At 45.9% G+C, this 17,874-nt stretch overlaps 1 protein-coding gene across 2 annotated transcripts in view; it reads left to right on the forward strand.

Annotated features, from left to right (window-relative positions):
- CNTNAP2 (contactin associated protein 2) overlaps nt 1-17,874 on the forward strand; it is a 1,934,648-nt gene that overhangs the window by 1,898,660 nt on the left and 18,114 nt on the right. For both annotated transcript variants that reach the window (XM_081283562.1, XM_081283563.1), the window contains one exon: nt 6,380-6,619. In XM_081283562.1, coding sequence (XP_081139688.1) covers nt 6,380-6,619 — 240 coding nt within the window. The remainder of the gene's footprint in view (nt 1-6,379; nt 6,620-17,874) is intronic.

A 17,874-nucleotide genomic window follows, 5' to 3' on the forward strand; every position in this document is an offset into this window, starting at 1 on the left:
GGGACATACTCCAGAGCAGAGGGAAGGGACAGAGGGTGGGCAGTGCTTCAAGGCCGATTGTACCTATAGTCTGAGGAGCATCCATGAGTCCCATTAGGACTGGGTCTGGAGCGGCCATCTCTGCGGACCCCACAGATTCTAAGATGGGTGCCTTCCCCACCTATCACCCAGGGACGCTCACACAGTGGAGGCTCACCAGACTCAGGGCTCATGGACTCCTAAGACCTATTGACTCCATTTCATAAAAATTAAATAAATAAATTTACAATGATATTTTGTGTTTCATAATATCACATCCCTCTCTCTCAAGAAAAAAAAAAAGAATGGTATTTGGGACTTTCATACATCTAAAATATATGAAAGCTAACAAAATCAGCTGGTGAGTAGATCCCACGGGTTTCCAGGAAGGATATATAGATGTGAAATTAGCCTCAAAGGGAAATGAGAAAGCTCTTTGGAGAAATCAGGATCTGTTTCCTCCGGTGTGAAGAGGGCGCTCAGGCATGGACGGGAGCCTCCAGCACAATTCTGCCCTCTGCAACCGCCCCTCCGTACCCTCATCTCCTCTTCATTTCATTTCTCACAACACTCCTGCCTGTCACTTGGCACGCAGCTTTGGAACGAGAGTGAGCAGGAGAGCTCGCTAATGCACTGAAAATGCCATAGCTGCCTCTCCCCCCGCGATGGTCCCCGGAGCCTTTCTGCAAGGTTTCACCCAGAATCGTGCCGGTATTTTAAGTGGGCTATTTTCCACACCCCGCATCACTATGGATGTATGACATGAAAGGACCCGCTGCAGTTTGAGAATTTAATTGCCAGAGTGACTGCACTACATCTCTAAAATCCACATTCTGTAGACAGGTGTCCCCACATAATGCCCTGGCCCAGACACCTCAGTGCAGAAAGCATTTTCTGACACTAAGTGGTATTTTAATATTTGGTTTCAGTTTGAGAATAGTCTCATCCATTTTACAGATGAACATAACTTCATTGTAATAAACTCAAGTGTCCTAACAGGAGAGCTCTACTGTTCCATCTTGTGAAGATGTCAGGTTGTTGTTTGCTGAAGATCCGGGCCTCACACATGCCAGGCCAGCTGTGAGCCACTTCCCAGCCCTGAAAATGTCCTTTAGAAATCAGGAATCTTGTTCCAGATGAGCATTTCCAATGACACTGGCCAAGTTTGACATCAGATCACTACATTTTCGAAAACCATATGTTTGGCTCCAGCTCTAATGAAACGTGGTCTTAAAGCATTCTAATAACCACAAAAAAAATTCTTCTAAAAACCTCTCTGTGTCATTTCTATAGACTTACTAACCAAAACAAACAAAAATCCACAAGATATAAAAGACGATATAAGATAGTCTTTTTCGGAGAGAAATTGTAGCTAATGCAAAATGTTTGACTTCCCTTTCAAATGAGACTCAGTTTGCTCCTCTGGGAGGTGGGGTTAATCCTATACAGCTCAGAGAGTTTGTGTCTGCCAGCTTTCCAACACTGTAACAAATAACAAAAGAGATAAAACAACTTAAGAAGAGGAAAGATTTGTTTTGGTTCACAGTTTCAGAAATTTCAGCTCCTGGTTACTTGGCCCTGTTGTGTTGGGCCTGCGGCAGCACAGCCCACAGTAGCAAGAGCCCAGGGTGGGAAAGGCCCATTCACCTCATAGCAGCTGGGAAGCCAGAGAGAGAAAAAGGGAGTCTTAGAGCCTGGTATTCAAGGGCATGCTACCAATGACCTCGGTTCCTTTCACTGGGCTTCACCTCTTCAAGGTCCCACCACCTCCATGGGGACAGGACTTTAGCACACAGGGCTTTGTGGGACACTCAAGATCCAAATGATAGCCAGGCATGGTGGTGCACGCCAGGAATCCCAGTGACTCAGGAGGCTGAAGCAGGAGGATTGCAAGTTCAAGAGTATCCTGCAACTGCACTATCATTTGAAGATATGTTTTGTGGTCTCAAAATAAAGAGTAAAAATGACTGGGGATCTAGCTCAGTGATAGAGTACCTCAGGGTTCAATCAGAAGAAAAAAAAAAGAGAGATTGAAACTCTAACAGGTTGTTGGAGGTGCTCTGCAGCACTGCATACAGAGGACTTGGCCCAGCACCCACACATGGGCTGAGCTAGATGTGGAGCAGATGCTCTGATACTGCCCAGCCCATGGCCCACATGGCAACCCTCAGGTCCTGAAGGATCAGAAGCATTTATGGCCCATTTGTCCCCCAGGGGAACCAGTTCCAGCCCGGATTCTTTAGTAAAGAGTCCCAACAGCCAGATTTGAAACTACATCCAGATGTGGAAATACCAAAAACCCAGAAAGAAGAAAAGGTACAGAAGAGAGTGAAAGATCCTCAAAGACGACGGGAAAGCCCAAGCAGATATCCACCCAGGGCTGGCTCCTGCCATCCGCCCCAGCCTCTGCCCACACTGCTGACATTCCCACCGAGGTCCCAACCCCACATCCTGACACAGAAGGCCCCTGTTGCCACCACTGTTTTTCTGGTGCCTGATCCACCATCCGAAGCCCATTTCCTGAACCTCCACGACCATCCTGTGTCTCGTGTCCCTCTCCTGGGTCCATCTCTTTAAGCAGTGGGAACCCCATGTTAAATGGAGAACCCTTGGATAGATGTGCCTTTGAAACCACTCACTTCCAGTGATGTGGCAGTGTTTGGGTTTGGATAGGAGGGGTCCTCCAAAAGCAAGAGGTTTAGAGGTGACATATTGGGTTGTGAGAGCCTTACCCAATCAGGGAATTAATCCCCAGGTAGGGATTAACTGGGTGGTGTCTGTAGGCAGGCGGGTGAGGCTGGAGGAGGTGGCTCCCTGGGAGTGTGCCTTGGGTGAGGAGAGCTCTCTCTGTGCTTCCTGGTGGCCGTGTCCTGAGCAGCTTTCCTCCACCACGCCCTTCCGCCATACTGTTCTGCCACACCTTGGGCCCAGAGCCAAGGAGCCGGCCATCTATGGACCGAGGCCTCTGAAACCATGAGTAACAAATCACCTTTTCCTCCTCTAAAATTGTTCTTGTCAGGGACTTTGGTCCGAGCAGTGAAAAAGCTGACTAAAACACACAGGGAAAGCTGGCATCAGAAGCTCCCTGCCGCATCTCTAGCAGGGCGAACCAAACCAAGCCACTCACGACAGAAGTGACCGCGGCTTTGGTACCGGGCAAGCAAGTGCAAGAGGAAGTGGGAAGACAACTGGGCACTTTATCCAGCTCCTCGACGTAACCCCATCTCAGCCCTGGGACCAAAGGAAGAATCTTTGGCCCAGTAGTTTGCAGGAGCCTGGGCGGCCGATGCCAGCCCTTGGGCAGAGCAGTTGCTATGTTAGAAAGAAACTGGAGACGACTTCAAAATACGGTTCTCATCACAGAGCTCTGCAGCCTGAGCATGTTGAGTTTTCTGCTGAATACATCTTAATGTGGCAGTCGGGGCCCCTCCCAGTCTAGTGCTGTTTGGGGACCCAAGAGACTCCCACGGTTCCCTCAGCACAACAAACCCCATAACGGTCAGGTCAGCTGGGAACGCTCTTTCCTTCTCCTCAATAGCTGGTTCCAGGCTGGTCCCTGGACAAGTTCCAGGTAAATGCGCTTCCCTGGCTCCCCTCAGACTGTGATACTCTTACCAAACAATTTCTCAGCTCCGAGAGCCACACTGGGCGCGAGGCTCTGGGGCCCGTCTGCCTGGCTCATGGACTGACACACCTTCAGCATTTACAGATTCCTCCATTCGTTTCTGTTGGGTTCTGAAATTAGGGCAGAGAGAGAAAAAAAAAAAAAAAAGGTCCCTGATTTAATTGGCAGAACAGCACGTGGCTTTTGGGCACCGGGACACTGGATGGCCTCTACGTAGGCCACCCTTGAACTAAGGGTTAGTTTGGGAGAATGATGACCCCTCAGATGGCAGGGGGTGCGGAGGTGAGTCCTAAATGCACACATAGGCTTGTGATTGGATTGGAAAGGTTTCCTGACTCCAAATCCTCCATCAGGTATTAGCAGGGATTCTGTAAACCTCAGAATTCCTAGAAAATTGGACACTGAAAAAGGAATGTGCCCAATTATAAGCCACAGGAATTCTTTGTCTTTGAAAAGGAAATAAAGAATTTTGAAGGAGAAAATAAGAAGTATTAATTAACAGGATGTCTGAGCAGGGGGCCTTGTTTAAGATGTCTAAGAGGGTCATGGAAGATGGGGGGAAACAAGAAGAAAAATCAATCAAAACCAAGTGAGTAGGACTTAAAAAACAGCGTACTACAGGGACGCAGCCACATCAGTGTTTACAGCAGCCCAATTCACAATAGCTAAACTGTGGAGCCAACCTAGATGCCCTTCAGTAGATGAATGGTTAAAGAAAATGTGGCTTATATACACAGTGGAACATTAACATTAAAAGAGAATAAAATTATGGCATTTGCAGGTAAAGGGATGGAGTTGGCTAAGTGAAGTAAGCCAATCCCAAGAAACATAATGTTGAATGTTTTCTCTGATAAAGGGATGCTGATCCATAATGGGGATGTGTGGTGGGGGTGCCGGGAGCGTGGGGGTAGGAAAGACAGCAGAATGAGAAGGACATCATTACCTAAGTACATGTATGAAGACCTGAATGGTGTGACTCTACTTTGTGTACAACCAGAGATATGAAAAACTGTACTCTCTATGTGTACTATGAATTCTAATGCATTATGCTGTCATATATAACAAATTTGAATAAATTTTTAAAAAGGAGTCTGCTTCATATACCACAAAAGTGGGTACAGAGGTCTTTTTATGTACTTTAAATATATATTTTATTTATTTAACAAAATATAATTTGTTGCAGTGAAAAAAAACCAAGTGAGTGCTGCTAGTGTCAGCAGTATCTCAAAGCAGCTAAAAGGTCATAGGAAGGTATTTATTTGCTTTATCCAGATATTGTTATTATTCTCACCCTCCCATGTTCTATAGTAATGCAAAATTCTGATCATTATCACTGAAGTTTTACCCCCCACACACCCCCACCTGCCCTTTGGAACCAGGGATTGAACCCAGGGGTGCTTAACCACTGAGCCACCTCCCCAGCCCATTTTTATTTTTTTTTTATTTTGAGACACAGTCTTACTAAGTTGCTTAGGGCCTCGTTAAGTTGCTGAGGCTGGCTTTGATCTTGCAATTCTCCTGCTTCAGCCTCCCAGAGAAGTCCCCATCCTTAAGGCTTAACTGGTCATTAACATTTTTTTAACAAAATTCATATTTTATGTAGATTGAAATAAACTATACAAAATCGATTTTCTTCACCAAAAATAACAGCAATATTTTCTGTATTATTTCCAGATAAACCGCAAAACATTTGTTTTGTAGGTTTGACAAGGCAGTAGATAGAGTCATGGAGAAAGAAAACAGACAAGTTGCCCGTATCAACAGCCTCTGATTCTGTCTTGACCATGAAGCAGAAGTGTTCAACATTTACCTGCTAAAATGAAGGTGTAGGCTTGGGAAGGTGTAGGCTCAACAAAGGGGTGTAACAGCAACAACCAGATGTGGAACAACTGCGGCCGGCTCTTCCACTCAAACTGTAACTGTAACTTGTTCTTTCAGTTCATTTGATAAAGACAAGATCTATTCTGGATTCTGTTTGGTGAGCTCACAACTCTAGTTAACTCCCTTAATTGTCCATCACAGATTTTAACACACTTAAAGCTCCTAGTAGTCAAAGGTCAACAGTAGGCTTCATGGTCACATTTCATAAGATGCATTCCTTTCTGATACCTCCTCAAAATTTATTTCTTCAAAATTGATAATAATACCTGACAACTGAATCCATGGTAATAATACATTTTATAATCTAAAAGACTCAACTAAAACAATTCCAGAGTGCTAGTCGCAGAGGTCATGCAGAGGGGAAATGTGGTGCTTCCGATGGGGTCTTCTGGAAGAACAGACAAGTTTTCACAGCATGAGAGCTCGAACAGGAGCCAGGTACACAGGCAGCTCCCCAATGGCTCCTGTGTTCACGAGAGGCCTGTAGGCCACGATATTCAGTGATAAGTGACCTACATGTATCTTATGGCTTTTCTTCCAAATATCAAATATAAGAGAAAGCCCATTTTGCAAGTCTTCCTGGTACTTTTAAACAGTTTCTGAATTGTCAGTTTGATATAGGTGTCTACCATTAAGTCCAGATCATGTTTTATATCAAAATTTACATTAAGCAAAGCCAAGTTACTTGCCCTCTGCTCTGTCAAAGTGTTCCTCAGGTATGCTTTAAGATGCTTTCGTCCATTAACGTTTCATCTACAGCTGAAACCCCAAAGTCAGACTGGGCACAGCATCGTGTGACGAGTCTACTGTGCAGCTGGAATACAATGGAAACCCTCTCTCTCCTTTTTCTTTTAGAAACAGGGAAGATTGACCAGGAGATCCACAAATACAACACCCCGGGATTCACAGGCTGCCTCTCCAGGGTCCAGTTCAACCACATCGCCCCGCTCAAGGCCGCCCTGAGACAGACCAACGCCTCGGCCCAGGTGCACATCCAGGGCGAGCTGGTCGAGTCCAACTGCGGGGCCTCCCCGCTGACGCTGTCCCCCATGTCGTCCGCCACCGACCCCTGGCACCTCGACCACTTGGATTCAGGTAAAGCGCAGAGCCTTCTTAGGCTGGTTGCTTTATTTCTTTAGAAACTTCCGTTCCTGGGGTGGGGGGTGGAAAGGGGGCCTGGAGGCAGGAGATGGTGGCATGGGACGGACCTCACTGCCCGAGGTACAGGTATGGCTGCATTGTGCTGAGGCTCCGCACTGTGTACAACCAGAGAAATGAAAAGTGCGTACGGGGAATTGAAATGCATCCTGCTGTCCTGTCGAACTAATTAGAACAGATTTTAAAAAGGGGGGAAAACTTCTGTTCCTGTAACCATAATATGGCTAATAGCGAACCTGACTTGAAGATAAGGAAAAGCCAAGGAAGGTGTGCGTCAAGAGTTCAAGGGCAGGGTGCTCATACCACAGGGGCCACTCCTGCTCTGCGCCAGAGTGAAGAAGGGAGGGGTGAAGACTTCAGGAATTAGGACCCTCTCTTAAATGATGGGCTGCCTCAATGGGTAGCCACGGCGCCACTGCGGGATGATCTGGTCACATCTTTTTCTCACTTTGGCCCCTTCTGAATCTGAATGAGTCCGTGTTCCAACGTCAGAAGAGATTTGCTCAGAGAGATTCCTTTCCCATTCTTTATTCAATTCATACCACAGGCTTCCAGAGTTTAAGAGGTGTGTTTAGGCTAACAGAACTCAGTGGACGTGGCCCCACGTCTGCAGGTGACAAGGTCATCTGAAAGCACAAGCATTTAAGTGAAAGGGTGTAGCTGTTGGATGCAAAATTAATTGGAGGAAAATCCGACGTCTACCTAACCTGGAGCGCTGGAGAGACTATTAAGTTGCATTTCCACTCCTGCTTCTTCCCGAGTCGACCGTGGGTGGACCTGGGTAACCTTTCTAAGCCTCTGCATTTTCCCCCTATATTATATGGTAGTTTTATGTGTAAATTTTTGAGGAAAGTCCACGTAACTTTACATATGACTCCACTAAATTCCCCAACAGTATATGAGGTCACCCTTTCTCCACACCCTATACAACATGTGGTATCTTTCATCTTAGGGGTTTTTCATGATTATACGTAATAGTGGGGTTCACTGTGACATTAATGTATGCATAGGACATAACTTGCTTCATCTCATCCCCTAGTGCTTCCCCTTTTCCTCTCCTCCCCTCCGCAGTCCCCTTCCTCTATCCTACTGGTCTCCCTTCTATTTACTTAATCATTTTTAATCGGTGCATTAGAGTCAAACAGCAGTGACATCACTACGCTATCTTCGCCTGTGCACAGAGTAAGACGTGATGGATTTCACCCCCCAGTTCCTTCCCTCCCTCCCCTTCATGTCCTACCTGTGAACTACTAACCTCCCTTCAACTTTCATGAGACCCCTTTTTTCTTTTATTTTTCTCTCTAACTTTTTACATGTGAAAGAAAACATTCAACATGTGACTTTCTGAGTCTGGCGTATGTCACTTAGAATGAGGTTTGTTCTCCAGTTCCATCCACTTACCAGCAAATGACACAATTTCACCCTTCTTTATGACCAAGTAGAACTCCACTGTGCATACAGACCACATTTTCGGTGTCCATCCATCCATCCGCAGGCACCTAGCTGGTGCCCCGACTTGGCTGTTGTGAACTGTGCTGCCGTAAACACTGGTGTGCCTGGATCTCTATAGTGTGCGAAGGTCAGTTCTCTTGGATAGATCCCGAGACACAGGAGGGTCGTGTGATGATTCTGTTCCTAGTCTTTCACGGAATCTCCACACTACTTTCCAGAGTGGTTGTGCTAATTTGCAGTCCCACCACCAAAAATGTATAGGGGACATAAATCCCTGAGTGACCTCCAAGCCTAACATCCAGCGGGTCTCCAAGGGTGTGCCCTAAAGACAGGAAGAGAACTAGGGAGGAGGCCCAGCCCACCACTGCGGAGCACCCCCAGAGCAAACTTCCATACTAGTCTCCCCACCTCTAGAGTGGCGATTCGAAGACCTCACTTGCAGAATCCCAGTGAGGTGACGTGCTTAAAACACTTAGCACACTTAGCTGCAATCATGTCAACAATAATGGTGGTTATTATTCTATTAGACACAATTTACTCGAAAGCCTCAAGGTCCAGTGCAGCCTTTCTAACCCTCCCCTGACGCAGACTTCCCACTTGGGACAGTTGGTCATATAAACAGTGTGCGTGGGGTAGCTTTGGTCCTGCTCCAGCCCTGGCTAGTTTCTATCAGCTCCAGCACAGTCAGCCCTCGCTGTGCCTGGAACCTTCCTGAAGCTAGACAAAAGCCAGATCCTGCCATGGTCGGAATAGCCAATTTGCAGGCTCCACAGCCCTCTTTGTTCCCCGCACACGGATTCCTGTGACAGGATGGGGGCGCCACAGGCCAAGGGCACTGGAAGAATCCCCTTGTGTGACTGCTGAGGGGCGTCCACACAGGCCGGCTTTCCTGGAGGGCTGGCTGGAACAAAGGAAAACTCTCGCTGCAGAAAGAAGAGAGGAAAGGAGAAAAGACACAGAGGTTTCTCAGATAAATTCCTCCAAACCCAGGAGTGGACCAGATGATGGAGGTTCTGGATGCTACAGGTAGATGCTGCCAAGAAACTGGATTCAGAAACATCTAAATAAATAATTTTTAAAAAAAGAAAGGAAAAAAAAAAGAAACATCTGGGTGCTACCCCTAGCCAACACAAGCAGCTATCCTTTATGACTTGATTAGACAATCATTGGCTCTTAGGTAGGTGAGACATACCTCAGGGCTGAACAATTTTATTTCATGTATTTTTTTTTAAAAGTCATGATTTATGCAAGATGACTTCCCTCTTTTGATCGAGTCATGAAAATGCATACAAGTCAGGACACATTTCAGTTAGGATGCGATGATCAGATGAGGATTCTGTTGCCCACATGTAAAGGTTGGCCTCTGCTGTGTGATGTGAGTTATATTTGCAGGAAAATTGCCACTTGCTCTTGACAGAGGGTTCTTACTGGGGTCCATCAGTTTCAGTATTGATCCAGTCATTAACCACTTCAGTAATTGGGGAAATGCTCACACACACACACACACACACACACAAAAAAAAAAAAAAAAAAAAAAAAAAAAAAACTTTTAAGTGTCTGTGAACTCTTATTAAAAGGACAGAAAGAAGCTTACAAACCAAGGCAGAGATTCATCTAAATAACATGATTTGATGTTTTTTTTTTTCTTTTTCACTTAGGTAAACAGTAATATAAGGGGCAATGTAGGGTGAAGGGCTAAAAGGGGCAGAGAACTTATGTAGACATGTGGGAAGGGCTTAAGAGAGCCTCCACTGGCCCAGAATCAAAGACAAAAAACTCCTCCTCTACCCTCTTAAATTCTGTGCTAGAGGCCTGCAAATTAAACTGATGAGAGAAAGAGTAACAGGAAGGAAAAAAAACTTAATTTGTGTGCACAGAGGAGCTTACAAAAGTGGTAACTTAATAAATGCTTAAAACAAAAGACCTATGTTCCTAACTTACAGGGAGAAGGGAAGGGAAAGGAAAGTTTATATAAGAACACAGGGGTTTCCAGAACAAATGAGAGATTATAAAGTTTATGATGTGCTTGTTATACAGGCACAACGGGTTCTGATCCCTCCTTCATGACCATAAAGCACTCCTGGTTAGGACATGGATGGTAGGTTTATTCTTGTTCTGCCTGGGAGAAGAACTCACCCTGAAAAGGGATGGTGGCTTCACTTTCTAGAACTTTCTGCTTTTTGTCAGATAAGGCGAGTTCAAATTACATCTCTTTCTCCATCTATTGAGTCTTAAATATCTTTGGTTTTAAGTGACTTTCATACCTACTCTGGGCCCGCACAGCAGCATCACACCCGGTGCTGAGCTAAGCATTTTGCTTTTTCCAGATCATCTTTGATATCAGAGTAGAATCGGGGTCCTTGCTTTTAGATATTCAGAAACAAAACCACCACCCATCCCCCAAGGCCCCATTTCTTCCAATCAGTACTGTGAGGTCTGCACAGGGTTAGGACAGGAGAACAAGGGTGAGAGGGGCCAGAGCTGGCTGGACCTGGGGATGGGGAGAAGTAGACTCGGACAGGGGCTCTCCAACAAGTTCCGCTCAGCTGGGAGATGAAGAACTTCAGCCCCCCGCCCCCAGAGGCACTGGCCTAGCTCCATCCTAGGGGACTCCCAGGTGACTCGCCCCTCGCACCGGGAAGTCTGAAAGTGCTAATCTAGGGCTGACCTCCGTCTCTGCAGCACTTTAGAATTAATCACCCAGGGAGCTCTTGAAAGGTCTCCACTGAAGTCTGCATCTCTGAGCCATCAAATCAGACCCTCTGGGCAGGGGCGCTGTTATCTGCAGATATTAAACCTTCCCCTGACTCCTGCCTGTAGTTGAGAATCACTCACCAAGTAAGAGGGGCCACTGGCAAGCCCTCGAAGGAAGGCTACCAAAATAAAAAAATTAAACACCCCCTTTAAAAAAAACACCCCAGGGGCTGGGGATGTGGCTCAAGCGGTAGTGCGCTCGCCTGGCATGCGTGCGGCCCAGGTTCGATCCTCAGCACCACATACCAACAAAGATGTTGTGTCCGCTGAGAACTAAAAAAATAAATATTAAAAAAAAATTCTCTCTCTCTCTCTCTCTCTCCTCTCTCACTCTCTCTTAAAAAAAAAAACACCCCAAAACAATGGGGCCGTTAGGTGGCACACCCACAAATAAAAGGGCCAATGCAATGAGCTGGGGTCTCCTCCGAGCATTTCATGAGGAAGCTCTCCAGAGAGAAGAGCTGTTTATGGAAATTCCAGGAGACCTCCCCTGCCTGTTTGAAACTGGAAAAGCAGATGTGAAACAAACGCTCAGGAGAGGAAAGCCAGGCTTGGGGAGGAGGCGGGTCCTGGGAGCAGCCTGTTTGAGGAAGTTGTGAAGTTGCCATTCAGTGTTTGGAATTGGCTGCAAACCTCATTTGAAGACTCTCACAAAAGATGCTGCTTTAAAATGAAGTGTGTGCATTTCTGAAAATGAACCATATGCCTTGCTGGGAAGAAGAGAGGGTCTCGTGGTCCAAGTGACCCACCAGGGCCACCCAATTCACACTTCTACCAGGATATCTATTGTTGCAGAAACCTGATGTTGGAATGGAAATTAGAATTCCAGACATCTACCCTAAGGTCTTGCAGTCTTTCTGTTCCCATACACTTATTTTTCTTGTGTCTTAGCTGATATCAAAGGATAAAAAGGGAAATGTAGTCCAGGGCAATATCCATTTTCCCTTCTGGAAGACGCTGAGTTGCTCACCCCCTCTCCAGTGCTTTGGGGCTCTGTCAGTGTTTCCAAACATGAGGGACACTTATGGTTAGTCAGGCTGTGCACCACCCAGCTCCAAGAGATGTGATCTACACTGTAGTCTGTGACCATGTGGTGGCCTTGATAGTGGGCCACCAAACCATTGTGGAAAAGGAATTCAATACATGATAAAGTTGTTTCCTGCTCATTCCTCTCTCAGTCCTGATTCTGTCCAGGCCAAAGTCCCCCTGTGGCTCTGGGCCACTTCACATTCCCCGGTGCTTGCTCATCATCCTTCAATAGAGAGAGGGCAGGTTAGAGCCTCCTCAGGCAACCGAGCTGCCTGCAGATGTGACCTGGTATCTGTGCATTGGGGTAAACAACAAATGGGCTCCTCTCCGTGAAAATGAGGAGATAAACCACTGGAGCTGTACATGGTCACGAAAGAAAGAAAAAGAGAAGGTGATTCCCACACGACTGGAGCTCGGAAAACAGAGAAGTGGTTTGTCACCAAGGCCTAGCGGAGGCTCCAGAACACACCCCTCGGGGGAGACTAAACAAACCCTCCCACATGGGAGCTTAGGTGGATTTGAGCCACCCCCGCCCTGCTCCTCAGAAACATCTGCTTTTCTGCCTCGTTCTTCCCCCTTGATAATAATCTGGTCCTTCACAGCCTCAGTCTATGGCCCTTAGCAGCCCTTTAGAACAGTGGTTACCAGTAGGGAAAGCAACCCCGCGCTGAGTTCTGGTCCATTCAAAGGGACACAGAACACGGGGCAGTGGCTGCGATTCCCCTCTCAGACTCTCTCCAGCTCCAGTTTCTCTTTATCAAATTCAGGGACTCTCATTTCCTTGGAAGGGGAGGGAGCGGCCAGCAGGAAGCCAAGTGCAGATGGCCTTGCACATTCTGTAAAACGTAAAAACAAACACCAGAAAAAACGGATCCAGGTGTGTGTGGTGCCACCCATCCCTGCGCCAAGGACCGACCGCAGGCTGCACCGGCTGCCCCACGGGTGTCCTGCTGGGACTTGGCTGCATTCTCACATTCGTGGCACTTGATACAGACACATCACACCACAGCCCCCTCCTGGAACCTTTTTCAGAACATCATTAGCAGAGGCCAGGGGCTCCAGGACCAGGCTTCAGCCCCCGGGACCTTCCCGTTATGAAGAGGATGCCTTACGCTGTCCCACAGGATTTGTAGCACAGGTTACCAGGCATGTGACGTGCTACATCTCACCCCAGGAGGACCCCAGAAGGCATGTGATGTGGTACATCTCACCCCAGGAGGACCCCAGAAGGCATATGACGTGCTACATCTCACCCCAGGAGGACCCCAGAAGGCATGTGACGTGCTACATCTCACCCCAGGAGGACCCCAGAAGGCATGTGACGTGCTACATCTCACCCCAGGAGGACCCCAGAAGGCATGTGACGTGCTACATCTCACCCCAGGAGGACCCCAGAGAATAGGCCTCTGAAGCTGTGACCACTGTTGGGCTCAGTCTCTGGCTCCGGGCCCTAGAGCCAGGAGTGTCAGATAGTGAGAGGCCCACGGGGAATTCTCCCTGCCCTGCAGAGGGAAGCGGTGGGACCAGCCAAGTGCAAGGTGGTTAACCCCACACAGCTCTCCCCTCACCCAGGCCCACGGTCAGAGGTGTCAGGAGTGCTGGGTGAAGGATCCAAAGTCAAACTCCTCCCGGGGAGTCGCTCAGGTTCCTAGCTGTCGCGGGGAACCACGGGGAACACGGTCCTCGAGGCCACTCCACCTCCCCATGCCCCACGGGTTCCTGGACATTTCTGTCAGGCACTGGGAACTGGGGGCCAAGCTGTCTACTCACCCCACCAAAGCCCTGCCACTGAACAGTGCCTCTGGTTTCTGAAGCCATCCCACCCGATTGCTATGACTTTTAATGAGTTGATTTATTGTCTATATTCCAAATTTCCTTTCTACCATCTGAAGATAAAATATTTTTATATCTTCATGTGCAAAAAGAGTTATGGATATGACGAACATTCAGAAACTGCGCATATCTGTTCTGTTTCCTTCATAAATATGAGCTTGTAGCTTGCTTTCTTTACCACCTGCGAACAGTTAAAAATAATCTTTCCGGCTCTCATAATTACATCTTTATTTCTGAGCAGACCTCTTTTCTCATCCTTGTGCTAAGATTGCATAATTAATGCATTTTATCTCTTACACTCAACTTCTTTATTATCCTATTTGTCTTTTTTCCTCTCCAGTAACCAACACAACACAACACACACTTACTCCAGTGTAAAGAAAAGTTATTGCTACCCACTTGCTAATGTGCATTTTCTTACAAATGTTCCAAATTCTGCTTTTCCTGCAAAAGCACCAAGCACATTTGTATCTCAAGTCAGATAAAAGTTACAGAATTGGGTCTAATGGTCATTTTCATTGTGCTAATCTTTTTTTTTTTTTTAAATAACAATGTTTTCATGGCAAATAGCTTTATACCCATGGTTTTATTGAGTCAAAGGATTTATTTTTCTATTTTTTGGTACTGGGCATTGAACCCAGGGGCCCTTAACCACTAAGCTACATCCCCAGCCCTTTTATTTCTTTACTTAGAGGTAGGGTCTTGCTAAGTTGCTTCTGGCCACACTAAATTGCTAAGGATGGCTTTGAACTTGTGATCCTCTTGTCTCATCCTCCCAAGCTAAGGACAAATGCGTTTTTAACTTTGACGGCTATTACAGATCACCTTCCAATGGCACATTCCTATCAACTGTCCAACAATTGCCTTCTCCCACCTCCATCCACACAGCGCATCATAATGTTCTTTTACATTTTGTTAATTTTTATTTGAAAAATAAAATTGTTTCTTTAATTGGTACTTCCTAAACCACAGGTGAGATCAAGTACCTTTGTATATGTATATATAGCATATGCATTTATTTTTCCATGAGCTGTCTATTATATTCTTTGTCCAAAGAGTTATTTATATATTTATATCCTTTCCTATTGGTTTGCTGGTCATTTGCTAATTGATTAATAAGGATTCTTTACATATTCAGTAAATTTAGCTTAACTTTTCCCCCTTGGTGGACCTGTGCCTAGAGCCAGGAGTGTCTGATAGTGAGAGGCCTCTGGGGCATTCTCCCTGGCTCTGCAGAGGGAAGCAATGGGACCAGTCGTTCAGGCACCGTTGGCTGAGCCTTCTCCCTGCACCTTTTTTCCTGTTTAACTTGCCCTTCACGTGTGAGCTTTCTTCTGGACTTCCCGGTCTGTGACACTGGGTCTGGCTCTTCATGAGACAGAAGCAGGCTTTGAGCACTCACTGAGGTTTTATGATTGCATTTCCTATGATTCTGTTTGTTCAGAATTTTCCACTCCATCTTTGCACATTTACTTTTCCATGTGAACTTAAGAATTCCTGTCTCTTTATTAGGATTGTCTAGAATTTTTATTGGGGTTGATTATGCATAATTTGATTACCTGTGACTCCCCATCGCACCATGCTGAACTTCTTTGTCCTTTTCCAAGTATGTTGATTCGAGTCATTGCCATTGAAACTAATGTGTTTAGAATTATGTGGGGAATTAGTAAAGAAGGCAGGCTCAGCTGATCAGGATGAGGATTTGAGATAGTGTGTTTCCAGCATGCTCCCAGGTGATATGTTGCTGCTGCTCCTTGGGCCACACTGATTGACAATGATAAACTTGGCCTTGACACATTAACTGGTAGATTTCACCTGCACGACCACTTGAGCTCGGTGCTTTGTGTTTGAGTCAGTCTTTGACAACCCTCTTAATTTCTTTTATGATAATTGATCTAATTAGATTCCCTTTCTTATCTCAGATCATTTCTGTGACTTTATGTTTTTCTGGAAATTCATGCATTTTAATAGGTTTTCAAATTCATTTACATCGAGTTGAACAAAATAAGCTTTTATAATAATTTAATTTTAATTCTAGAAATTTTCTTATTAGTTTTCCATATTGAATATTTATGTCACCCCCTGCAACCACACACACCTTTTTCTTCTTGATTAGGTTATCTTCTTTTTTTCCTTTTTCTTTCCAAGAAGCAGCTCCTGAATTTCCTTATTAGTTTTATGATTTTTGTTTTATTCTTATCATGTACTTTTATCTTTATTTCTTTAAATTTATATTTGCTCTTTTTTAACTTTGTGATTTGAATGTTTAGTTCTCTTATTTTCATTATTGCTGTGTGTCTGTGTGTGTGTGTGTGTGTGTGTGTGTGTTCTCTTGTACAGGAATATGAACCAAAGTCAGCACATCTGAGCTCCAAGCCAAATGCTCCCACTAAGGACACTTCTGCTGTCCCAACCCCACCTACCGGTGCACTGTCACTCCAGGTGCACTGTCACTCCAGGTGCACTGTCCTGATGTGGAGGTGTTAACTAGGCTTTTATCTGAGGGACCTGGGAAGAGCAGAGAGACTGGCTTGAGTTGCCACAGGCTCCCCACATGCCTGAAAGGGCAGATTGGCAGGCCTGAGTTCTGAGAAGCAGTGGGGGAATGTGCTCTTCCAGGGCTCAGCCACATGACGGAAATGACGTCACAAACATGACTAAAAACGAAGGGAAGCAGGGTCCTCCTCTCCGGCAACTCCCAGGTGCTACTTCCTGGGCAGACGTGCCTGGGCCAGGGGGCTGCCTTCGGTTCCTTTCTAACCAGCCTCCAGCTCTCTGCAACACCACCGTTAAAAATTCAAAGGGCATGAACATCCAGCTTTGGTACAATGTCTAAAGCCATTGTTTCCGCCTTTCTGTGGATTTTTCTTCATTGGCAGTTTTCCTCGCCACTCTTTCTAGCTTTCTTTCCCTTCCTGCACTGCCATAGAGTGTGTGCCCTATTCAGCTGAGGATCCTATCCCCTTCTCTCCAGACCATCAGCCCCCCAACCCCCACTCCACCTGGGAGAGCACTCAGAGATGCATTTCCGAGGTCTATGCCTGACAGTCTTTTCAGCTGTTAACCTCGTCACGTGGGGCTGGCTAAGTACAGGGTGACCCAGTGGTACCCGTTGCCATGGTGACTTCTCAGTTGATGGCAGAACCACTGACTCCAGCAGGTTACAGCTTTCATTTTTGACTCCTTTCTTGGGCCCCAAGAATGTTAAGCTCAGTGGTTCCTGTTCCCCCACCTTGAGGCCTCCTCCTGTACCCCACTTCTGAGTACATTCTCATCTCACATAGGCAACTCTATGGCCTCCCATCACGGAGCTAAAGGGACACTCAGGGTCGCACAAAACTCTCCAAATAAGGAGCATCACCTCTTTTGCCAATTCATCATTTTAAAAAACACTGTTGTAGAATCCCTGGGTGAGTTCTCCCTGTCCCCAGGGAGTCCCCGCCTGTCCCACTTGGAAATAAATGCCAGTTCCACATGTGCTGGCAAATCAGGACCTTGTGTCTCTAGGCCTGTGGCCTCAAAAGTGGCAGGAACATTATCCACATTATCTTTTTGAGCCACAGTCACCAGATTTTCACGGGAAAGTCGCTGTGTAGATGCAGATCATGAATAAATGATAAGGTGATTCATTCCTCTGAGATCTATGGATGATTTCACCTGTTACCATACTGTTCAGAAATGTCTAAAGACACAGTCAGATTCTGATTCTGCTCTCGAGTTTTTGCCTAGGAGCAACCAATGAGCAACTATGAAAGGCTTTTAAAAAATTAAATCTATTTTACGTTAAAGTATAAATGTACATTAAAATCCATAAGAATGTGGGATGCAGTTATTTTGATGAGAGAAGATAAGATGAATCGCTTTGGAAAATCCTCCTTAGAAAAAGCTAAAAATGGTCTCAGTCATTTACTTAGGAATTTTAACTTTTAGAAAACTGGAAAGAATACAAACAAAAGTAATGATGATTCTGTAAAATGACTTCAATTGCCAAAGTGCTTTCAATGCAGTAACCCCCAAAACGTAGGCTAACTGGACATTTTTAGCCATAATTTAAAGATAAGAAAAAAATGCCTCCCAGAGAAAATAAATGCAATCTGTTTCCTCTGCAAATATTGAATAAGCAG

Source organism: Spermophilus citellus (genome assembly GCF_964194105.1).
Source record: "Spermophilus citellus genome assembly, chromosome: 3".
NCBI lineage: Eukaryota > Metazoa > Chordata > Mammalia > Rodentia > Sciuridae > Spermophilus > Spermophilus citellus.